Genomic DNA, 24,568 nt, shown 5'->3' on the forward strand with positions numbered 1-24,568 from the left:
TGTGGCCCCAGAAGCCCGTATGTCGGCCCACAAAGTTAGCCCAAAGTGTGATGTCTACTCCTTTGGAATTGTACTTTTGGAGATGCTAACGGGCCGGGCTCCTGACGATGGTGGGCCCGATAACGATGGGAAAGGGTTAGAGGGCTTTGTGAGGAAGGCGTTTCGGGATGAAAGACCGTTGACCGAGATTATTGACCCGGTGTTGTTACAAGAAGTTCATGCTAAAAAACAAGTTGTGGGTGCATTTCATATCGCGTTAAATTGCACCGAGATTGACCCGGAAGTTCGACCGAAGATGCGGTTGGTCTCGGATAGCCTAGACCGCATCAAATTGCAGTGAAGTTGGTTAAATTGTTTTGGTATGTAACTGACTCAAGAGTAGGAACAGAGATGAAAGCTTAAACAAAAGGTGCATTGTTCCTTTTGGCTGGTTTTTGATGTTAGAAATTGAAAATTTGTGTATGTTTTATGTTTTGTAATTAGGGTTAATTTGAGGGAGGTAATTGCAGTTAGAGTTAACTTGAGGGTGATAAGTGCAATTGGGTTGAACTTGAGGATGATAAGTGCATTTATGCTTAACTTAAGTTTTATATTTATTTCTCTTTAAAATCTAGAAATTTAAACATGGTTTAAATTTATACAAGTTGCTATTAACGATAATTACAATTATAAAGTGTGCATTACATCTACTAACTTGTATATGTATGCATTATAATTTCAGTTTAGTCTAAGGGGGTGTTTATTTTGGTTTCTTTAGATTGTAAATTATCTGGGCCTCCTTACACACACCATAAGGACTCTCAAACATTATTTAACTTTTCAAAATGTTAAAGAGTCATAAGACTATGTGTTGTTAAAGTTGGCGTGTGAATTCATCCAATCATATTGTCACGTGGTGATGACTGGACCCAACCCTTCAACCCTTGTCGGTCGCGTCGCCGGTGAATTCATCCATTCACGAGCCAACCCATCAATCTTCTTCCTTTAGCCCAAGCGACCACGCTCACCCTGGGTAGCGGCGAGTGGTGAGGTGAGGGTGTTGTGTTTGTGGCCAATGTGGCTCGCGCCACTCGCTGAAGCCGGTCGCTCGCTTGCCACAACGCATGGAATCCCAAACACCCCAAGTAAATCTAATTATAATTTTAGTGGTTTCTAAATTACAATCGTCACAATTCACAAACAAAGGCGTGTATACATCGACACGTATTATATGTATCATCTATCACTTGCTCTAGGTTATAATAGTAACAAACAAAAGCGTGTAATCTACATAACCCAAGTTGCATCGATACATGTTATTTTTTCAATTTTGTCTAAATTGTTTTGATAACAATAAAATCATCCATAACTTACTCTTAAGTTAAAAGTCAAAAGCTCACCGTAATCAAATCCATCAAGGAATTTAGTAGGGCGGTGGTGTGGTGTGGATTTTTGTTTTTGTTTTTTTTTTGGTTTTTTTTTTGCAACTTAAAAAATAAAAACAATATTTTACTAGAATATAATACAACTTAAAAATTATAATTAAAAAATAAAAGTTACAATAAACGTCTACTCCTCGTCTGAATCCAGAAATTCCAAACCTAAATAACCTATAAGTTCAACTAGATCCCATCTCAACCAATGGTGAATATTGTCATCCCGCAAGTCTAATTGCACATCATCGGGCCTCATGCGCGGCGTAAAGACGTGTCTTGTTGGTTTTCGTAGAAACTTTTTGCCATACAATTTAATAATCGCGTTAAAAAAGAATTGTAGACATTCACGTGAAGTTCTCTCAGACATTTGTAAGTATTCATCGAATTGGTCGGGTAGGTTACATGTCGCTAATTGACGAAAAGCGGATATGCATTTTTGAAGCGCCGTAAAACTTCGTTTGCCCCTCGCGTCGCAAGATTCTTGAAACCATTCTTTGCTTGCTTCGACGTCGGCTACAATATTTAAAAATAAAGATTTCGGCAAACGAAAGCGTTCCCTAAACGTCTCGTCATTGTATTTCGGCTCCTCCACAAAATAGTTGTTTATTAGCACTTCGTGGGCATGTATACGATCATGATCCACCATTTTTTTTTCTTTAGACGGCTCGGGCCTTCAAGTTCGTTATATAACAACGGGAACCATTCGAGAATGTCATCATCCGAAGATGAAGAGCTATCGGTGTCTAAGGAAACCAAGTTGTTCGGAAATTCCATATTTTTTTGTTTTGAATAAAGTGGAAGATTGAGAGTGTTTTGAGTTGGATTTGGTTTTGAATTAGATTGAAATGGTTGTTTATTTATATTGTTTAATTTTTTTTATTTAAATCCCCCCCCCCAACGGTCAAAACCCATCCCAACGGTAATATTTTTGGGTTTCCAACGCGTGATGGCCACCACGCTAACCCTCTCATCACGCGTGATGAGAGAGCCGGCGGCGGTGTTTGCCAAGCCATCACGTGTGATGGCTGCACACGATCCACCCGGTCCGCCCTAATACATCGATAAAAATAGATAAGAAAAAACAGATAAGAAAGTGAAGTCAATGCTAAAACCTTATAATCAAAAACTTTAAAAAAAAAATGATAAAAAACAATATTTTACAACCCAATCTATATATAGCTTTAAAAAAGTGTAATTGTTTACACCTGTAAAGTTACAATCACTATGCCACAAGGGAGTGTCGAGCAGTCACACGTACCAAGCGTATCAAAATTACAAAATAAATCATAATTATATTTATAAAAAAATACATATATTTATAATTATCTTTTCTAAATTGGTAGTTTTGATCATTTGTTTATGTGGCACATAAACATTCAAACGTCATCAAAACTTAGTAACAAATTTCTATTTTGGGAAATTTCCTAAATAACCCAGATGAAGAGAGAAAATTAAAAAGATCCAAAAGGTTCTAAGTTTCCTAATATAACCCAAATATTTGTACTGAAGGGACACATAGAAAATATAGCCGACGAGATTTAAGAACCATTTAAAAGCTGACATGTGGCAAGATTCTGACAAATCCGACCATATTTTTGAAAATCTTGGAGGTTCCGTCCAAATTTTTTCTTTAAATCTTTTTGTAAAAAACAGTATTTTCAGACGGTTTTTTTATGTTTCTTATCTGGTCCATTCAGATTTTAATTATCCCTAACTTCTTCATTTTCATCTACATCTTCCTTCATCTTCTTCAATCATCATCATCATCATCTTCATCTTCTTCAACTAATAATAAAAATATAAGAGGAGTATGAATTCAATGACGCCAGATCATAGTGGAAACGCGGGAGTCGGAATGGCGGCTAATCCGTTGCGGTTTCTTACACCTAGACCGGAACGTAGGCGTCCGGATTCAAGAGGTATAGATTGGAATTCGACTAAAGGCGACAAGGATCGCGATGAAGCAAATATCCAGTTTCTGATTAGATGCAGGTATATGTTGTTAATTTTAGCTAGATGTTTGATTTACGTGTGTTGTTTAGGATCCTGCTTGAATAATGGAATTGATTTATATTAAGGTTTGTGTATTCGTTGAAGAAATTTGTGTTAATTGGCTGCAAACAATATATTTTAAAGAGCCTTTTTTTTTTCTTTTCAACTGTGAAATCCTTTTTTAGTCTTAAAATCTTTAATTTGATTGATTGATTGAAGAAACCAACATGTTCATTGAAGATGAAGATGATAAAGATGAAGAAGATGAAGGAAGATGTAGATGAAGATGATGAAGTTAGAGATAATCAAAATATGAACGGACCAGGTAAGAAACATAAAAAAACGTCTGAAGAGACTGTTTTTTACAAAAAGATTTAAAGAAAAAATTTAGACGGAACCCCCAGGATTTTCAAAAATATGGTCGGATTTGTCAAAATCTTGCCACGTGTCAGCTTTTAAATGGTTTTTGAACCTCGTCGGTTGTATTTTCTATGCGTCGCCTCAGTACAAATTATTTGGGTTATATTGGAAAACTTGGAACTTTTTGAATCTTTTTAATTTTCTCTTTCTTCATTTGGGTTATTTAGGGAATTTTCCCTTCTATTTTTCTTCTAACGACTAACAAAGAAAAGTTTATTAAACAACCAAACGATATAACAAGATACTAACCAGGCCAGGTACGCTCTACCTCCGATGAAGAAAAACACCAAAAAAACAAAAACAAACGCCACAAAAACGCCTCCTTACAAGTTAAAAGACATCCAATTCTCCCACGTGATATCCGTCATTTTCGATCTATTCTACACCATAAATAGCCCAAAGCTTTTATATTTCCCGCTACAATACCTAAATATGCCGATTTCCCACTAAAATCACGTCATTCCGGGTCTTCCAAAGACACCAAATTGTCGTAAGGCAAATTACTTCACATTTTTTTATCAAGAAAAATGTCTAGGATAATGTTCATAAGTTTAACTGACCTGACCAGTGAACCAGTAAAACATCAATTTAGTTACCGCTCCGTTTGTGAAAACATTATATTTAACCATAGATGGATCCGAATTAAAACTCAAACCTACAAAATTACAAAGTAACCAACACAAAATACAACCAAAAAACATGATATCAAACATCATCCAACTGCAAAACAAAAGTTGGTCTTTTACTCCTACGTTGACTCAGGGTCAAAGTCAACATCTTTCTCCTCATAGCATGCAGTCAGTTCTTGCAGGCAATCTTCTAAAGAAGTTCAGTGGCACAGAAGGTAGTTTGCGACGAAACCTCGGGTGTCGCAAGACATAAAACCCGGTGAGAATTGCGATGACTTGGAAAGGCGTCACGTAAAGCACAACCGCGGCAAGTAAACAAAATATCACAAATAGCGACGTAGTTCGCGGGTCTCTCCAGCTTATGAGAGACTGAAACCGTTCACCTTCCGTCGCTAAATCACCAATCACCGTTTGCATCCGACCCGCAATACTTCTGATTCGATCATACCGATCATACCGCATACGAATCACATCCGGGGCCCGGCTTGTCGGGAACGTGTCGAATTCTTCGTCTAGCTCATCCGGGAGCGCTGTATCCGCACAGGATAACCGGGTATCCATATGTGGCGGGTTTTTAGGCTTCCATCGGTAATACCATATCCCGATTAGAAACATATACAAGAGAATCGTTGGGAGAATCAGTTCGGGGTATAGAACGAGTATTAGAAACAGAATGTGGATTAAAACAGTTGTGATCGGGTTTCTCCAGCTGCAAATTTGGTCGAACCATTTCCCGACAGCGATTAACCCGCTCAAAACCGACATGATTCTCAAAAAGTTAGCTTTACTTCTTCTCATACTCCACATATGTGACCCGACATCGAGCATATACTCGACTATTTCTTTTCTTAACGGTGGTTCGGCCCGACCCAACCGGGTTGACACGATCTGGGTCGCTTGGTGCCTCAAACTATCAAGCTGGCTAACCGTTAACGGGTGCACGTAATGCATTTTGGGTAACAACGGTTGCGAGTACATATGCATCATGTTTATCAAAGAAGAGCAAGTAAACCGAACCGCCAAATGGATCTCACCCATTTTCTTAACGCCCGACGGGTGCAAAACGAGAAGCGGGTACGAGTGAGTGTAAACCCGGTCCGTTTCAAGCGTGGATAACCGGATTCGAACCTTCCCTATTCTTGAATCGCGGGCCCACCGGGGTTATCTCCACCTTGTAAATGACAGTTGTCGAAAACCCCGATGGTTATAACCGTACACGGGTCGAAAACTTCCCACGTGTACTGCTCGTTCCACTTAGGCATGAAACTATCGACTATGGTTCGGGTTCGGACCCATTTCGTACCGTATTTCGCGACACAATAAGCGTCGGTTGTGGTCCGACCGTCCTTTGTTTTCATCGGGGAAAGCCCTTTAGCACTCAAGATCCCGACCTCAAGAACCCCGATACTACTTTTCCATAACTGTTTCGCGGTGGGTCTGAGATCGCTACTATAATGGGTCGACTCGTCAAGAACATGATACCCGCCATCTAAACAAACCCGCATGTGGACCCGACTCGCGAACTTAACTTCTTTCTTCTTTTCGCCTTCAACCATCACATGTTTTTCAAGATTAAACCACCGGGAGTTGATCATTCTATGGTCTAACCTCCGGTCAACATACTGTAACGAGATCCCGCACTTCCCGAGACACTCTTCTTTATTCGGCCCGACCCGATCCTCGACACTCAAAATCAACGGTTCCTCAAACGGTTCCGCTGCAACAAACATCAGATCCTCGTTCCATAACGGGTTTATCGTCTTGCTAGCCGAAACCCGGGTCCGTAAAACCTGATTCCCGAGCGTCGCTTTCACGTAAACCTCGGGAAACCGGGTTTTATCGTTCGGGACTAAATCTTGGGCCTCGATTACATTAACTCTAAGATACCAAAGTTTTGGTGATAAATACACTTTCGACTTAATATTAGCGAGCCCGTCAGCGGTTACCGCTGCGGCATCCGAATGCCACGCTTCTGGAAATGCTTCGTCCGCTTGCGTACCCCACCAAACCGCTAACATAAGCTCACCTTTCAGCTTATCGCCTTTTTGGTTGGCTAACTTGTACCATAGTGGAGCTAACGGGCTATCGGGTGGGACCCGTTTCGGGACCTCGTTAAGATCAAACAAAACCCCGCCTATGAAATCGTCTTTTAACACGTCTTTGTCTTTTATTATTACCTCGAGCATGATTGATTGAATTCGGTCTTTTGAGAATGCAAACACTTGGTTCCATTTGGGTTTAGTGTTTTTTTCAAAATGACGGGTTGTGCCCTTGTAGTTACCCATTCGGACCTCTACATACGGGTCACAGCTACCGGTTAAGTCTTTTGCGGGTAGGTCTTTTGCTTTTACCACACGAACGTATAAATATTGCATTTGTTCCACGAGGTCATAGGTGCTTGTGAGCTTGTCGCCTGTCGTTTTACCGCCACCGAGGTGCGGTTTGGTTTCTTTGAGTGAGAAGTCTTCGGGTGGTGGTCGGTTCATCATCTGCAGGTCCATAAAAATGAATACAAAATGGTTAATGATTAATAATTGAAACAAAAGGTTTGGATATGCGTTCTGAAAGCAATTTATGCTGTTTTAACCCGTTTGACCCGTTAGAAAAACAATGTTTGACTTTCGAGTTTCAAGTAATCACCAGCCTATATGGCCCTGTTTGACCTACTCGACTCGTCTGACAATTTTCCTATTTTACCCATTTGACCCGTTGAAACAAGATTTGACTTCTGAGCAATTAACAGCCTATTCAGGCCTGTTTGACCTGATCGACCTGTTTGACCCGTTAGAAATAAACATAATCTGTTTGACCCGCAATAGATTAAACTTAAACCAAATAATCTCATTCATCAGTTAATAGGTAAACTTGGTTAACAATCAGTAATTAGAGTTAGTGATTCCTTACGGGTGTAAATGAACCGAGCCGCTCGCGAGCTAACCGAGATCGGTTCATTAAAAGCTCAAACTAACCTAAATAGGAGCTCATGGATTAACCGAGCTCAAGCCCGAGCTTCATATACAAAACTTGACTAGCTTGAACTAGAAAAATTATTTTTTTTTTTATTTTTTTTTTCTTTCTGAATCCATCACAATCGAAGTTTTATATAATTTACTATAAAACGATTACAATAAAGTGGCAGGCAAACGGGCAACAAGCAGCGCCGCAACCCCCTTTTGAACAGCAAAGCCAATCCTGCTAAAAACGAAGCTTTGGGACCTAGAAGCTGAAGAGGTTCCGTGTACGACGCGCTGAACCCTACTCAAAAATTTCACAGCCTCTGGAGCCAGAAAACCAAATGTATCAAAGGCAAATGGTAGAAAGACATGTTGATTATCTAAACAAGCTTTCTCGTGTTTAACAACTTTGCCCGATTCAGCCTTCAACGCAGCCTGACCCACAACAAACCCACGGTCCCTGAGCCCAACAAGAGGAGACACTCCTGTAAGATCCACACAGGCGTGTTTCCCCACTGCCCACCCGAACACAAGAATATCAGCTGGTCGTAAAGTAGACCTCCCTTCAATAGGATCCGTGAGAATGTGTGTCAGTCATAAATTATTATTGAAATCACATTTTCAGCTAAAAAAATATAAAACTTTTTGAGGGAAACAATCAAAATCAAGAACTATAAAACCTAAGGCAAACAAAAATATCAAAAACCTGCAAAGATATGTATGAATGTGTGTCAGTCATAAATAGTAATCTATGCATATGGATATGGCTATTCCTTATAAAAACAGATTCCTATAAAGATTCTTGGGAAGGTTGCACAAATCAAAACCCTAACATAGTAATGTCATTTTCAGCTACAAAAACTAAAACTTTATGAGGGAAACAGTCAAATTCAAGATTCCAAACCTGATGCACACAAAAAAATATTAAAAGCCCACAAAGAACAAGAACAGTAGAGCAATATATGTCAGCCATAAATCATGATGATGTGTATATACATATACATATGCAAGAGTGATTTTTGTAAAGATTCTTTGGAAGATTTACTGAAATCAAAACCCCAACATAGTAATCACATTTTCAGCTAAAAAAACTGAAACTTTATGTGGGCAACATACAAATTCAAGATTTTCACCTTCATAAATACAAAAATTTCTAAAACCCACAAAAAAACAAGAATATTAGAGTAATATATGTCTGAATGTATGTCAGTCATAAATCATGTGCAGACATACACATATTAATGCATACATTTATTTATTGTCAAAAAGAAAGATTTCTGTAAAGATTTGCAGAAATCAAAACCCTAACAGGATAATGACATTTTCAGCAAAAAAAACAATGAGACTTTATGGGAGAAATAATCAAATTCAAGATTATAAACTTCATAAATACAAAAATATCAAAATCCCACAAAAAGGAAAGAATGTTAGAGCAAAATAATACACATATAAATGCATACATAAAGATTTGCAGAAATTAAAACCCTAACAAAATAAAGACATTTTCAGCTAAAAAATTGAAACTTTATGGCAGAAGCAATCAAATTCAAGATTATAAACTTCAGGCATACAAAAATATAAAACCCCACTAAAAACAATAATATTTTAGCAAAATATGTACTCAGTACTCATAAATCATATGATGTGCATACACATATAGATTATTGAAAATATTTGCAGAAATCAAAACCCTAACAGGGTAATGACATTTTCAGATAAAAGATTGAAACTTTATGGGAAAACAAACAAATTCAAGAGTTTATAGTGATATATGCATATGGGTATATTATATATACCTTGCTGTGTAAAGATTGTTGCAGAAATGTTGATGGAGGTTAAAAATAAAAACAGGGTTTTTTGTGTGTGAGAACAGAGGGTTTTAGAGAGAGAAACAAGGAAGGAAGGAGATGGAAAATGAGGACGCCTGTAAATCTGTGTGTTTTTGTCCCAGTGTGTGTTTCTCTCTTTATTGCATGTGACCTAAAAGTTGGCCAAATTAAATTTAAAAACCTTGTTTTTTTCTTTTCTTTTAACCGTTGGCAAATAGAAAATCGTATAAGTATTCCGTGTGGATTAATATAATGACAACAAGTCACCGTTAGTTAGTTTAACCCGGTCGTACGGAGCTCTTAAGCGCCTTCAATTTATCTCCCGAAAAAAACTCATCATGCGAAAAACCCACTGATGGTAACATTTAGATGCTCTCAGGATCGAATAAGAGATCATAACGATCTCAGTCTTCTTTTATCGAGCTACTCACCCCCCCCCCTAGTGTATGTGAAGATTGAGCATTAGTCTTCATTCATTGATAAACTAAACATTTATATCATTCTACCACATTCAAAATGACCTGTTTAATCAATCCATTAAACTTTTATCTCATTTCATTATATTCATTCATGTATGTATATCTCTGTTTCATTATTTTTTTTTTTACAAATAAATTAGCCCAAGTTTAGTTTTGATTATCAACCGAACCACCTAGAGTTAGTTATTTTTTTATTGTTTTGAACCGACAGTTAATCAAATAAACCGAAAGAACCTTATCATTCATATTTCCATATATATTTTTAATTTATATACCCTAATTGCATGTATTTATATCTTTATCTCTTTTATTTCTTAACAAAATGTGTAGCCTAGGTTTGATTTTGATTAATAACCGAACCGAAAGCCAATAAATAAACGAATAAACCGAATCGATCAATTGAAGACCAGTTATACATAGAATTAAAAGGCATGGTGGGTGTCGGAAGCACCATCCATGTCAAGGGTCATGTTTTAATTCGGTAACATCATTAACTTTTATTGTTTTACATGTCAAGGGTCATGTTTTGATGCTGCAACGAGCTCAACCGTTGACTCGTGTGTATGTGTTGGTTGGTTAATATAATAGATTAACCGATGATTTCGGTTTTGATTTTGCTTTCTGATTTAGACTAGTAATCAATTCCTTATCCACAAATAAATAATTACACTAGAAATTAATATATTTCTCTATTATTTTCAATCAAACGATATTTTTTTTATACATTTAACATTATTTTTTTTTCACAACAATTTCATAATATAATAATTTTTTTGTGGTGTGAACAGTATATTTCTAAATTTACCCATTGTAACAACGTGAAAATTTCGAGTTTAAAATAACAACTTTTTCAAAGTCTAGGGACTAAAATTGCCAAATTCCAAACCCCATGGTTTAAAGTGAAAATTCTGATTTCCTGACTTATCGCGTACCGCGATGGGGTACCTAACACATATTGACACGTGTGCCACGTGGCACACGGTGGCACTGGTTACCGCCACGTGTCACCACGTGGCAACACTGCTGCCACGTGGAGCGATGCCTGCCACGTGTCGACACGTGGCAGGTCTACACTGTGAGTCAGCAGACCTATATCGCGGTACGCGATAGGTCTGCTCAGGGACCCATCGCGTACCGCGATGGGAACCAATTTGAGCTCTATAAATAGCAACCTCCGGGATTTCATTTTCCACACACCAAACTGAGTTCTCAACTCTCTCTCTCTAACATCTCACTAGAATTCCAAGTTCGTATACTCGATCCACCTCGATAAACGTGCCATATTTCATCGTAAAGCGTGTCCGGAACCTTCATTTGTATACCGACGTTTCCTTTAAGTTTATACCACCCTCCACCCACATACCAAGAAGGTGTTTGTCGTTATGGCGATGAGTCTCGATAAGCGTGCCATCGTATGTTGAAGATTTGGCGTACCTCGATTTGCGTGTCGAGAAAAGAAAAGAAAAGCGGCATTGGAGTGCTGCTCGAGTCCCTAGAGTTCCCATACGCCAATAAGGTTAGGCGTAATATCGAATTCAATATAATTCAATATTATATTAAAGGTTTGAGTCTTAAGTCGAGGTTATAGTCGATACCTCAATAAAAGAAAAGAAATATAAACATAACAAAGAAATGAATAAAAGATTGATTATTGAATATTGTTGGATACGTATATATGTGTGTAAGTATATATATAAATATTATTTGTTATGAAATATTATTTAATGAATAAGATTATTCTTAAATAATAAAAGAAAAAAGATTACGTTTCTTGGAGAAGAAGAAACGTCGGGTTTTCATATAAACTAAAAGTTTATAATTTACTTTTAAACTAAAGGTTTTCAAGTAAAAGAAAATGAACTAAAGGTTCATCGAGGATTGAGATATAAGACTAAAGGTCTTAAGTCGGATCGTGTATCCGACTAACAAATATTTATACTTGTACTATAGGTGTGAGATAAAGAAAGGGAAAGACCCTTGGACGGTGAGTGAAGCCGATCCTAAAGCGAGAAGGTGAATACACCCCAAACTTTTACTTATTATAAAAATGAGTCAACTTGTTTTGTGAAATTGTTTACAATGAACTATGTGTTCCTAAAACCGTTATAAATAAAGGGTATAAACCTAGCCCTCAGGCTGTGGTATACGTATGTCTGGATCCTTACATAGGTGGTACTATGCGATGAATGGGCATGATCGCACCACCCTTGGTCGTAGGACGCTCTCCTGCAGGGAGTACGACCGTTGTGTATATTTACGGGTACTTAACTAAGTTGAACGCTGCGGTGTTTGCTGAGGTGACCTAGAGTAGAGGCTCATATTTATAATATGTTATTTGACTTTGTTATTCCTAAGCCACGTTGGGCCGAGGCAGGCGTAGTCTCGAGGGGTAATAAAGTAAAAGAAATATTTTTGAGTCAGCGTGTTCACCAGCATTCGTTGCTGACGTATTTTATTACATTTTACAGGTGAACAAGGATAGCGCTTGGAAATGACGAAGTTCTACTAATATCCGATGGCTCGGATTTCTTTTGTATAAAGTTAATATGGTGGTTTGTAAACATAAAACTAGTAATCTTTTGTTAACAACTTTAAACGGGTATTTTTATAATTCCCGTCTTTTGAATGTATATATAAATTACACTTATTATGTATGTTTTATTGCTAACTGAGTTTTAGACATTTTAGAGTTGGAATTCTATACATTTTTTTAGTTGAAAGTTTTGAATTAATGATATTTTGTAGTTTTATAATTTTATAATTGAAAAATTTTGTACGAAACCAAGCAAAACCAAGCCGAACCAAGCCGCTCAATTTAAAACCAAACCAAGTTCAAGCATAAACATATCGCTCGTTTCTTTAAATTCAAGCCGCTCGGTTCGGCTCGGTTTTAAACCAAACTAAGTATGAGCATGTCTGCGTTCGGTTCTGTTCGGTTCGTGAACAGCCCTAGTGACACCCATGAACACTAGCATTTTATTTCTCTTTCAGTTGGGCTATGTGTAGCGGAAAAGCTACAAAATAGGACGACTTGTGTCACGCGACGCCAGTAAGCAAATGGTGAGTTTTGTTTTTAGGGGGTGTAATGGTGTTGTAGCCCTATATATACATATATCACCCACATATAACATAATAATAATTATTCAAACCCAAACCAAGCGACAAATAACACTCGGCACTCGCCCCCTCCCCAATCGCCCATAATATTGCTGGTTGGGGGGGGGGGTTCCTCAAAAATGCTGCCCTCATCACCTCTTTTTGTATCTCCATTACGCATAGTCTTACAATTACTCACAATCAGATCCTATACCATAAGGGTGCAAACGAGCCGAGCTGTTCGCGAGATATCGTGAATAAGCTCGATCAAGCGAGCTTAAACGAACCTGAGTCTGAGCTCGAGCCTCGTTTAATAAACGAGCCCGCGTTTCATTTATTAGGTTTGAGTCGGCTCGTGAGCATAAACGATTCGTCATTTATACAAATTCTATAACATATATAAAAACAGTTATTAACTAGTAAATATAATGTAATGAAAAATATTAGATATAATTATAATTGAGAAAAAAATAGATAAAAATAATTATAAATACATAGAATATAACTAATAAGTGGTAACTAGCCCTTGAAAAACTACTCACGAGCCAATCTTAACGCCTTGTTCTTGAGTTTTTTAATTAAGGAAAGAAAAAGAAATGAGAGGGAATGATAAGAAATGGAAGTGAAGGGAATGAATTTTTTTTTAGTTAGGTGTGTTCTTGAGTTGGAAGAAAATTAGAGGAAAGAAAAAGATAACTATATTAAAAAATAGTTATCCTTAGTAATCATCTCATTTTTGAAAGGATAACTTATTAGGAAAATACATTAATTTAATCCTTCCTAACTCCTCCTACTCTTCCTTTCCATCATAAAAAAAACTAAAGAACACCCATTTTTTAACTATCTTTAGTTTTCCTTTCCTTCCTTCATTCCTTTAAAAAAAACTAAGAACAAGACGTAAGCTCATGCTTTACTCGTTTGCACTCCTAGTGACAAACCGAACCAAACCTAACCATACCATGACATTCCAGGCACACCGTCCGTCCACCGTCCATATGACCATAACCAACTATCATAAAAAAAGTCGTCTCCATTTTGACCTCTCCTGCCATCCTGCCACATCTCACACACACACACACACACACACACACACACTCTTTCATTTCAAATCCAATTTCCCCAAATTCCACTAACCCTAACACACACAGATCCATCCAATTCCACCAAATTCACCACCATGAACGACTCACCTGAACTACAACCACCATCACCATCACAACCACCACCACCAACTCACATCCACCCACGCCGTGAACCATTCGAGCACGGCTCATTCCCTTACAAAAACTCATCTTCACCGATGGCGCCCAAACCCTAACCTCCATCCGAGACAAATTACTCCAATCCTCTTCCAATTCCAACAACAACCGAGTCAACTCAGTTTCCGTATCCGAAACGTTACAGATCTCGCTGGAGCACGCGCGGCTGGTAGTGGATGCAATTGCGTCCGTTTTGCATTTGGATTCCGATCCCGTTGTGACTGCGAAACCGGATGAGGTGGATTCGGTTGGGGTTAATGTCTATGATTTGATGATGTTTTTGTATATACAGTCCTATAAGAGGTTGCTACCTAAAGGACATAAGGATTCCGCTGCCGTGGCGGATGTGTGGCCGTCTACGTCCGCGTTTGACGGGTTTCTGTCTGCGCTTACGCCGTTACAGGTGATTTTGATTGTTTGTTGTGACTTGTGTTTTTATTAATTATGCGGTTTAATTGTTGAAATTATGTTAGTTGCCATAATTAGATGATTAGATCGTGTATTGTAGTGGTATGTGTAGCTGTGTACTGAAAAATACCGAAAATGAGTGAAACCATATGCTGAATATTGAATATTGTATTGGTAAAGTTAGTGAAATGAATGGTACTGGTATCGAAAACGTGAAAATTGAGTACTGTTATGGACTATATTTGGTCGGTGTTGGTATTTGGTAAAAAATGATAATTCTTATTTGGATATGCTTTTGAATTTGTGATTTGTGATTTGAGATTGGGAATTATGATTAGTTAAGGAACTATTAGATTATTGTGAGGTGGAATGGATGAATAGGTAGTTTGGTTTTAGATTTTGCCATTTTGGTGATCATTTATGGCAATTATTGTTTATTTAATATTTAAGGAACATATAGATACAATGAACAAAAAAGGTACATTCTTGACTTCTTGTAATATGAAATGGAAGGAAGTTTTTCTCAAGTTAGGTTAAAAGAATGGATAAATAGGTAGTTTGGTTTTGCATTATTGATATCTATTTTCGGCAAATACTGTTTAGCTAAGGAATGTAGATAAATTGAAAGAAAGTACATTTTTGTAATGTGATTCATCATTCATGCGAAATGAAAGGAAAATTTTCTTAAGTTAGGTTTAAATAATGGATAGACCCATAGTAGGATTTTGTTTTGCTCTTTGATAAATGATTATCGGTTTTTTAGGTGGTATGAAATTATCAAAAACTTAAAATTTGACTCCTAGGTAGTCACATCTAAACCGGAATAGGTTCTTCAAACATTAGGATTTGGTTATTGATGATTAGCCCCGAAATGAACAAGTCAACAAACCACACTATTATTTCCATTGATTTTTACATCATGTATTTCTGTTTACATGCTTAGGAGTTTGGTGTACGCACTAAATTGATACATATAAAGCTCTAATTCGTAACACACACATGAATGTATGTTTTTATGTAGTATGTATATGTGTATGTATTTCTGATATCACCGACTTATTTACTGTGCATGAAAGGTCTAGCATTTGAACAGTACTGATAAATAAGATGCTGTTTTTATGCACGATAAATAAACATATTAGTTATTTCACTTAAAGCTCATACGGTCATGATATTTTGTGTGTAGCTTGTGCGAAGCAACAGCAGGAGGTCTATGCCATCACAAGCTGATGAAGAATCTCACCAGTTATCTTATTTACAAAAGCATATAGGCAATATAATCTCTCTTTTGGCTGACTCTGTGGAAGGTGAAGGCGAAGATACACTGGTTTGTCTTCTTACTCCACCAATGTTGCCATATTATTATAGTATCTACTGATATCTTTCAATTAGTAACCGCTTTATACTATTTTATATACCTGAGATCTGTACAAGCTTTGTGAATGAAAACTTGCGTCATTTCTAAATCTAGCTATAAGCTATATATTATGTCAACGATTGCCTCATCATCCAATCAATGGAAATTGAAAGCTAGTTAGCGCCTAATTGAGTGACACGTGTCCGGATCAAATAATTTTCCGTAACGAAGATTCATTTAATTAAAAACATCTCTGTAGTAGTTATTTGGATGCTTAAAAGCTTGCACCTTTTTGATTTTTGCTTCAAACTTTGCAGGTTTTAACGATGGAGAAATTTGAGCATCTCGGGTTTTTAATCTACTTCGGTGAAAAAGGAATGGAAAAAGTCCCTTTGAGCCAAAACGCACCGTTTTTTTGCAAATTCAGATCCCGATATGCCAGCTGTCCCTGTTCCCGCATCTCAGGTTCATGATTGGATTTTACAAAATATTTCTGATGCGTTGGATCGCATCTCAGAAAGAGCTGCTGCAAAAGAAAACGGTCAAACCAGTCCTTCTGACCAAGATGTTTTAATGACTGATGTCTCTCCTAATTTTAAAGCACCAACAAGTGGTAAAGGTCCCAGTTTTATAGAAGGTGTTTCTAAACAATCATATGTAAAACAAGCATCTGAACTTAAGGGATCTTTTGTAAAGGTTAGTTTTTTTTGCCTTAATAGTTATTCTTATGTCTTATATATGTAGAAGACAATAGTCTTAGATACGTGTTAGGGTTACTAGTTTGATTAGGATACATATTATTATCTATATGCATGAATTAGTATAATTATTTTGGTTATTTAACTTCGATTATTATTTTGATTCTTTGCAGGTTGTAAATTGTCACGAATCTGTGATTTATGTGTTAGCTCCATTGAAATATGCCACCATATACGGGTGCTCGGATGCCACTGTAGTGCTTGGTGCTGTTGGAAAGGTATGTTTAGAATCAGAGGACCTCTGATCGATTTTTGTCAAATTATTGTTAATGTGCTTAATTGCCACAATTAGCATAAATAATAGTATCTGTTGTAAGTTGATTATATGTTGCGTTTTTTTTTTTCAGGCTGTAAGAATTGAACACTGTGAAAGGGTTCATGTGATTGCAGCAGCAAAGCGAATCTGCATTGCTAATTGTCGTGAATGCGTATTCTTTTTGGGCGTAAACCAGCAACCCCTTATCGTTGGTGACAACCATAAGTTGCAGGTTTGTTTAATGAAATAATCATCATTTTTAATATCTAAATTCCAACATTTTTAACCTTTTATGATAATATATGGTTTTTAATCTGTAGGTGGCCCCATATAATACATTTTACCCGCAATTGGAAGAACACATAAAACAGGTAGGAGTCGAGGCTAGTCCAAACAGATGGGACGAGCCCGTTGCATTGGGCCTGGTTGATCCACATGATTCTCTCTCTCATCCAGCTGGCATATCCGACTGTCAAACTGAGTCAGCAACCTGTGTGGACCCTGATCAATTCACAAACTTCTTGGTATGCTTCTTTGTTGTTTCTTATCTTTTGAGTTTTGACCTAACATATTCACATCTAATAGTTTAAAACCACCTTATATGAAACGGGCCAAAATGGTATCCTTTACTTGACGCGCTTGTTTTGTGTTACAGATTCCCAATTGGTTAGAAGGTCAAGCATCTGGATCCACTAAAGATAATCCATTTCCACTGCCTGATGCTTATTTGTCATCTCAGCGAAGAAATGTATGATTTCTATTACATTATTTCATGATTTTATTATTTGTATTATTATTATTATTATTGTTATTATTATTATTATTATTTTATTATCTGTTATGTTTTTGCAGGACAATAATTTGGTGGAAGTTAAGCAGATACTGAAAGAAGCACCACTTGAAGATAGCAGGAAAAAAGAATTATCAACTGCACTTCATGTGCACTTTAAAGATTGGTTATACGGTAATATACTTATGGCTCTTTTTATATGCGCAGTTTTTATAAAAAGTTTAGCGATAATTGGCTAAATTTTATTGATTATTTTTTTGCAGCTTCTGGAAACATTAGACAGTTTTATTGTCTGCAAGGGGAGTAGAGATGTTAATTGTTAGTTGCAATTAAGCAAAAGATATAAACTCTCAGGTGGGGCAAATTACATTTTGCCATTAATATTGGTGTTGTTATATGTCCCTCTAGATGAATAGAATAAGAATATTCTGTTTTTTTGTTTAGGGTTTTTCAGCATCGTTGTGTTAGAAACATGCATCTTTGTTGTCCAAATCTTTTACGTTCATTATGATTTATTTTGGTATTGTTGCGTTGTTTTGTTTTAGAATAAACCAAATGGGGCTTTGTTCATGTTTTGCTTGTTAGGTAATGAAATGAAGTTGTTTATGTTTGTTTGTTGATGTGTTAAACAATTACAAATGAATCTTTTAACGAATAAATCTTGATTTAGGGTGAAATGACATTTTTTTGTTGATTTGTAGATGAAGTTAAATTGTTTAATATGTAACAGCTTATTCCATTGTCCTCTTGTCTTCTTGTATGTGATTAACATTTTTTTTCTTGATGTCCTAAAACCATACTAGTATTCTTTTGTGAGGGTGACATCCCTTATGCTAAAGGTCACAAACCGGGTATTTTTAAGAGCCGGAATTGTGTAGGAACCGGTTCCGGGTATAGTCGGGTATTTGACCGGTCTTTTCAGGTTTTTCCTGGGTTTTGAGTTAGGTAGGGTCGGGTTTTGATCGAGTATTGGTGGAACCGGTTCCATCGGGTCCGGGTCAGTTTTGGTTCCGGGTACAATTCTAGGGAGAAACCCAAAGCCCGTTCCCTACCCGTAGGTAGGGTAGTCCGGAACCGGTTTTTTTTGCACCTCTACCTTATACTTTGGTAGAGCAACATATGCACAAACCACAGCAATAAACCAAACTATGATCTAGGAGAAGTGGAAGCAGTGACTTTAAGAACATGAGACGACACAGGAAACAAACGAAAGAAGATGTGGGTAAGCTGAGAAGATAGGTTGGCACCTCATCGGCTATTAGTATATGTGGCCACTACACAAGACGGTAGAATGACATGGTCATGACCTGTGCCATGGATATTGACGTAGCGGTATGCACACATGAGTTGTATAAGGAAAACAGGGTCAACTATAGTGACAAAACGTGTGAGCCCTCTTTGAACCAAAAAGGATGTAACACCCTTCTCCCATAAGCATGTTCAAGACTTAGAGGCCTGATCACAAGTTTCCCATAGCGGAAATTTAATTTAAGCACTTAAATCATCGACACTAGATATAAGTCCCTCCTTTACTCTCTCACGTTAAAACCTGGTTGGTCTGTTGACCCCTGCCTCGGGTCAACATTTTAGAAATGCAACAAGAGAAATCCATTTCACCCATGACGATACTCATGGTGTTACTTGTTTCATTAAATCACTCCTGAGAAGTCCACCTCATTCGCCCACTATTATTGGAGTATGGACTCTTGTAGTAACACTATTAAAATAATTTGATCAAGGATGGTAAAATATTTGTAACTACATTTATTTATTAATTAAAACATATAGTTTATCTGGAATTCAGTGCAATTTGTTGCCGAATGACTTCAAAAAGCTTACCACCTGCATACTGATATTTTACCCGGATTCGAATCCTAAAACAATGATGTTCTCCCCAATTAGTGGCATACACTTGTTGAAATTAAACCGATACCCGTAGGAGGTTTCATAAAACTCTTGACACATGTGTGGTTTGAACCATGGTAACTCCCATTGACTCAAATTAGGTCTGCAAAGTAACCACAAACATGTTGGTGTTTGTTTGTTTGTTTAAATTTAAAACGAACACAAACAATTGCAATGTATCTTTGTGAGTTCGTTTTAAAAAATAAAAAAATAAAGCCTTCGGCGTTACAAAGGCGATATATAACCAGTAGTCAATACAAGTCACTGCAACAAACAACTTCATCATAATAATCGGCGATCGGAAGTATGCACAACTCCTCCTCTGACGACGTTCGCAACCTTCCCATCGACATCGCTTTTGCTCGTCTCAACGGTATATATCTATATCTATATCTATAACCTCCTCAATTACAACACTACTTTATTGTTCTCATTTCCCCCAAATTAATCAATTAATTGAAGAATGGCTGGTGGATCGGAAACGAATACCGTCCGATTGGAGGAAACGTGTGGCGGCTGTGAAAGCTAAGATCTCTGCAGCCTTTCAGTCTCTTCCCAAAGACGCTCATCCTTATTTCCAAACCCTAGACCTTGACGGTTACCTTACTTATTATTATTATTCATTACTTTTTCGATTTTGATTATCGGTTAATCAGTAGATTCTAAATGTGCTAATTAACTTCCCTACACATACTGATTGTTAGAATTAATTCATGCATATAGGGATGTTAATAAATGAACTGAATCGAATCGTACAAGGCCTTGTTCATGTTCGCTTGTTGAACAAGCAAACTGAACGGCATTTCTTGTTCATGTTCACTTGTTGAACAAGCAAACTGAACGCCATTTCTTGTTCATGTTCACTTGTTGAACAAGCAAACTGAATGGCATTTCTTGTTCATGTTCGTTTATTAAGGAAATGAACGCTTCACGAACTAGTGTTGTAGAACTCGCTGGGCGCTAATCGGCCGGTGGAGTACCGACTAGCGATTAATCGGCTAGGATTTTTTATATGTGGTTTTCAGTTATACACACACACACACACATGTTTATGTGTAATTTTCAGCTTTACACACACACACACACATACATTATTATTAACACAATTTGGCTGGTGATTTGGTCCGACTAGACCCAACTAGAGGCAATTTGGCTGATTAGCTAATAATTAGTCGGTATACCTCTGACTACCTACCAGTAGGGTGATTTTTATTTGATTTTCTTAACACTGTCACGAGCACGAACGAACGAACACAAATGAACACAAACAATGTTTTTTTTTATTTGGAAAACTGAGAATGGTCAGTGTCATAGGTTTGGTCCGGCTACGAAGTTTGTGTTGGTGTTTTTTTTAACATTCGTATTCATATGTTAATTTTGCATATAATTTAATCACATAACACTCATATGTATGTTTTTGCTTTGTAGATAATAATTTTGCTTAAATCGATATTATAAGATTAGAAATGGCATTAAAACTATTACAAACCTTTAACGAACAGACATAAATTAACAAACATTAATGGACATAAACGAACACAATATCGAATGTTCACTAACACAACTGAACGAACAAACATAAACGAACTTCCCGCTGATTGTTTAGTTCATTCATAGCCCTAGATTCATATATACAGAATTGTACGCATAGTTTAGTTTTGAGATGCATATATACAAATTGATGCAACTCATCTTAGATCCTACTGGTTTCATTCTATCTTTCATGAATTCATGGCCTTAACTTTAATGCTTATTCAAAATAATATTATTATGTGTTAAATAGGGATTGGATACTTGGAAGCTAAGAAAATATATGATATTCTTCTAAAATCAACTCCGGAAACCCGCAACATATTTGGCCGACTTTCTGGTGCTGCTGTAAGTCCATATTTCACATAACATACTCTTTATTTTGGTCACAATCTTTATTTTTTATTATTTTATGTTATGTAACTTTCAACTTTTGGCAGGGTGTTTGGGAAGCAATTGTTCATGCTTATGATAAGGACCATATCTACCTCGGGGAGGCTGCTCAACTTATGGTTCAAAATGTCAATTATGAAATGTATATATTATCAGAATGATTACATACTTACTATTACTGTATTAGCACTAATTGATTTTTTAATTTTGTTGATAGCCCGTATCAAAAAAAGCTTATTCAAAAGACTCAACAACAGCTTGCTGAGCTGGATAGGAAGGAAGCTGAAATCAAAAGAAATGCAGCTCTTTCAGCTGCTAAATATGCAGAGGCATGTCAGGAATTAGGATTGCAGGTTAGAAATTTTGGGTCAAATTAAAACATTTGATTTATTTTATACATTTATTTTTACTTAAATTATCTGTTTTTGTGTTGCAGGGAATTAATGTCAAGTTGGAACTAATAGAGACTGCATCAAGTTCATTACCTGACACATTTACTAAAATGCTTGAAGTTTTGAATTGTGATTCGGTTTCACGAGCGATTGAATATTATTCCAATTTTGTTAGAGATGCTCACACAGAGAAAGATGTAGGGTCATATCTGTCATTTCATGTTACGATATATACTTATATTGATCTAATTGATATAATTGTTTATTGACAGAAAATTGCAGAGATGGTATTACCAAACTTGAAGGACATAATTGAACACCCTCCAAATCTTGATGTTTTTGCAGCATCTGAAGTGGTTGATTCTGTTAATGTTTTAACAAACCCTAACGAACCGAATGACTTGACTTTTGAAGTCAACCCTGCAAGTGACAGCATTGACTGGGATATTACTGTAGATAGCTCACAGATAGATTGGGATATTGGCACCGTGGATGAACATAATGGTAATGGGTTGGGCCCATATGAAATTGTTGATGCCAGTGAGATTCCACAACATGATGACGTGGCATCTGATGAGGTTAATAAGGAAAATATTGTCTCGGAAATCTCTTGGGATATCTCTGTTGACCATCCTGAAGTTGAGTCGACTCAAGCAGATGCTTTTCAAAGTGAACATGTTTCGGGGATAAATGTGCTAAATGAAAGTCAAAGAATTGACCGTGTTAGGAGCCGGCTTTTGGAAACCGAGTACAGGAGTAGGATTCTCGATGATCTGTTTGAGGTATTAACTATAAACTTGCTATTTTTTTGCTATCGCTGAGTTGGCAATTATTGGTTTAGCTAAGTTTCTTTTTTTCTGATTTTTTGTGTCAGATTAAAGCGTTTTTGAATCAAAGAATTATGGAGTTGACCAACACGGAGACATTGACCTTACAAAATCAAGTTCAAGCAGTGGCTCCTTTTGTATTGCAGCAGTACACCTCTGATGCTATCCAATCGATGCTATCTGATATTTCATCAGCCATTTCTTTGCTAACAAATAGAAAAACAAGAGATCTGATTATGATTCTTAACTCTAAAAGGTATGCTTCATTTGAATAGTTTGTGATGAATATAATTAAAAAGATACATTATTAAATTAAAAATGTAAGTGATTTCGGACATACTTTTTAACATCTATCATTGGATATGTTAGGTTTTTAGAAAGATTGGTGAATAGTTTGGAAGAGAAGAAACATCATGAAGCAAAGTTGAAAGACGGGTTAAAGGATTTGGCAATCAAACGCATGGAGCTCCAAAATTCACTATCCTCTGTGTGGCCTAAACAGGTAACCCCCCCCTTCCCAAACCCAACCCAAAACACACATACACAAAGAAGATAAATTCTTTTACTTGGAATACTTTTAACTTTTGGCCCAAAATCGGTTTATGGGCAAAATAATAAAAAAATGCCAAGTAATCAAGAAAACGGCACCTCACCTACGAACTAAGCATTTATACTTGCTAAATAGAAGATTATAGATCTAAAACGAACTTATTTCTATCAAGAAAGGATAAAGAATGCTTGCATATTTTCTTTATGAAATCATGTATCCTTCAACAGTTGTATTACTTGTCGTATTGTTTATCACTAGTCTCATTGAAGTTTCTAAAATTGAAATTAGGTGTAAATTTTTTTCATTTTTGACTAAAAAAAGACTCAATTTATTAGGCAAAAGTTTATAATTTCTGTGGAAGGATTTTATTACATGTAAATAAGGTATTGAATGAGGAAAATAAAGGTTTTTAAGTTCTTTATTCAGTTTAGAGGTTATGAGATGGCTCAAATGCAATGTTTTCATACATCTGTTACCACTTACCTTACCAATCCACTAGTCGGATCGGTTTCAAAAACCGGATGACGTCATAAAAATTTAAAAGTTAAAATATTTATATATACAGTAATTTGAACAAAGTATGGATTTCAGTTTTAATAAAATAATTAAGCCTCAATTAGTAAGTTAATCAGTAAATTAGATTCTGACAGAAAAAAAAATATTGAAATTCGGCCAAAGAGGCTCAACTGACCGGTTTTTTACCCCAATCAGTTCGGTTTTGAAAATATTGCTTAGACGAGGAAAACTATTTTTAATGACCCAGTGAGACAAAAACATAAACACAGTAAATTGTCCGAAGGACATTTACTTTATACTAGGTAATAGAATTAGAAAAAATGTTATTTATTTTAAACGTGTTACTTAAATGGTTAAATGCAGGAAGCGGCAATTGCGAAAACAAGGGAGTTGAAGAAGGTTTGTGAGAGTACACTTTCATCCATGTTTGATGGAAGACCCGTAAAGATTATCGGAGAGATTAACAGCATGTTAAGTAATGCAGGTGCCTAAAGTAATAAGTTTTTTTTTTGTATACTTATAATCAGTTTCCATCAAGCATTTTGTTTTCTAATTTCTATAGATGTTAAATATGACCTGCTAGCTTTAAAACTTTTAACCTGTTATTTTCTTTTTCTTTTTTAATTTCTTTATTGACCTGCTTGAAGCGAGGCACAACCAAATCAGTAATTTCATAAGTAAATGGCTAAAAATGCATTTGGGTGCTGCAAAAACTTAGGTAGTTAAACACGCAAGGCATGAAGGACTCGCGTGCCACCTAAGTGCAAGGCGTGGATAAATGCCTGCTAGCCAAGAAATGAGTAATGGTAAAAA

The 24,568-nt window shown here is 36.5% G+C and overlaps 2 protein-coding genes and 2 pseudogenes across 4 annotated transcripts; 3 read left to right on the top strand and 1 right to left on the bottom strand.

The window, feature by feature from the left end:
* The first annotated feature begins 19 nt into the window (after positions 1-19).
* Positions 20-340, top strand: LOC143612173 (receptor protein kinase-like protein ZAR1). Its single transcript, XM_077086217.1, has one exon. The coding sequence runs from the start codon at positions 20-22 to the stop codon at positions 338-340; it is 321 nt and encodes a 106-aa protein (XP_076942332.1).
* A 4,128-nt stretch (positions 341-4,468) lies between these two features.
* On the bottom strand, positions 4,469-9,274 carry LOC143612165 (FT-interacting protein 3-like; annotated as a pseudogene). The gene is made up of 2 exons (XR_013149904.1): positions 9,207-9,274; positions 4,469-6,945 (listed from the first exon to the last, which is right to left on the bottom strand). The product of XR_013149904.1 is annotated as an FT-interacting protein 3-like (transcript).
* A 4,618-nt stretch (positions 9,275-13,892) lies between these two features.
* LOC143612164 (uncharacterized) lies at positions 13,893-18,209 on the top strand (annotated as a pseudogene). The gene is made up of 9 exons (XR_013149903.1): positions 13,893-14,476; positions 15,668-15,808; positions 16,156-16,534; positions 16,710-16,814; positions 16,944-17,084; positions 17,173-17,376; positions 17,508-17,600; positions 17,705-17,816; positions 17,906-18,209. The product of XR_013149903.1 is annotated as an uncharacterized LOC143612164 (transcript).
* Positions 18,210-19,765: 1,556 nt separating this feature from the next.
* On the top strand, positions 19,766-24,353 carry LOC143612169 (CDK5RAP3 protein homolog). The gene is made up of 10 exons (XM_077086215.1): positions 19,766-19,920; positions 20,010-20,144; positions 21,331-21,425; positions 21,518-21,612; positions 21,688-21,823; positions 21,907-22,059; positions 22,135-22,644; positions 22,737-22,945; positions 23,059-23,191; positions 24,119-24,353. Exons 1-10 carry the CDS (start codon positions 19,854-19,856, stop codon positions 24,245-24,247), a joined length of 1,662 nt encoding a protein of 553 aa, XP_076942330.1. The 5' UTR covers positions 19,766-19,853; the 3' UTR covers positions 24,248-24,353.
* The last annotated feature ends 215 nt before the right edge of the window (positions 24,354-24,568 follow it).

Source organism: Bidens hawaiensis, unplaced genomic scaffold, assembly GCF_021521415.1.
Source record: "Bidens hawaiensis isolate Kalapana, Puna unplaced genomic scaffold, B.hawaiensis_p1.1 tig00033826_1, whole genome shotgun sequence".
NCBI classification, from domain to species: domain Eukaryota; kingdom Viridiplantae; phylum Streptophyta; class Magnoliopsida; order Asterales; family Asteraceae; genus Bidens; species Bidens hawaiensis.

Excerpts from the sequence above, each read along its gene's own strand:
- LOC143612173 (XM_077086217.1), top strand. The coding sequence starts at position 20 with ATGTCGGCCCACAAAGTTAGCCCAAAGTGTGATGTCTACTCCTTTGGA.
- LOC143612169 (XM_077086215.1), top strand. The coding sequence starts at position 19,854 with ATGCACAACTCCTCCTCTGACGACGTTCGCAACCTTCCCATCGACATC. Across the intron at positions 20,145-21,330 it reads CCAAACCCTAGACCTTGACG|GGATTGGATACTTGGAAGCT; the intron begins GTTACCTTACTT and ends TGTGTTAAATAG. Across the intron at positions 21,824-21,906 it reads GTCAGGAATTAGGATTGCAG|GGAATTAATGTCAAGTTGGA; the intron begins GTTAGAAATTTT and ends TTTGTGTTGCAG.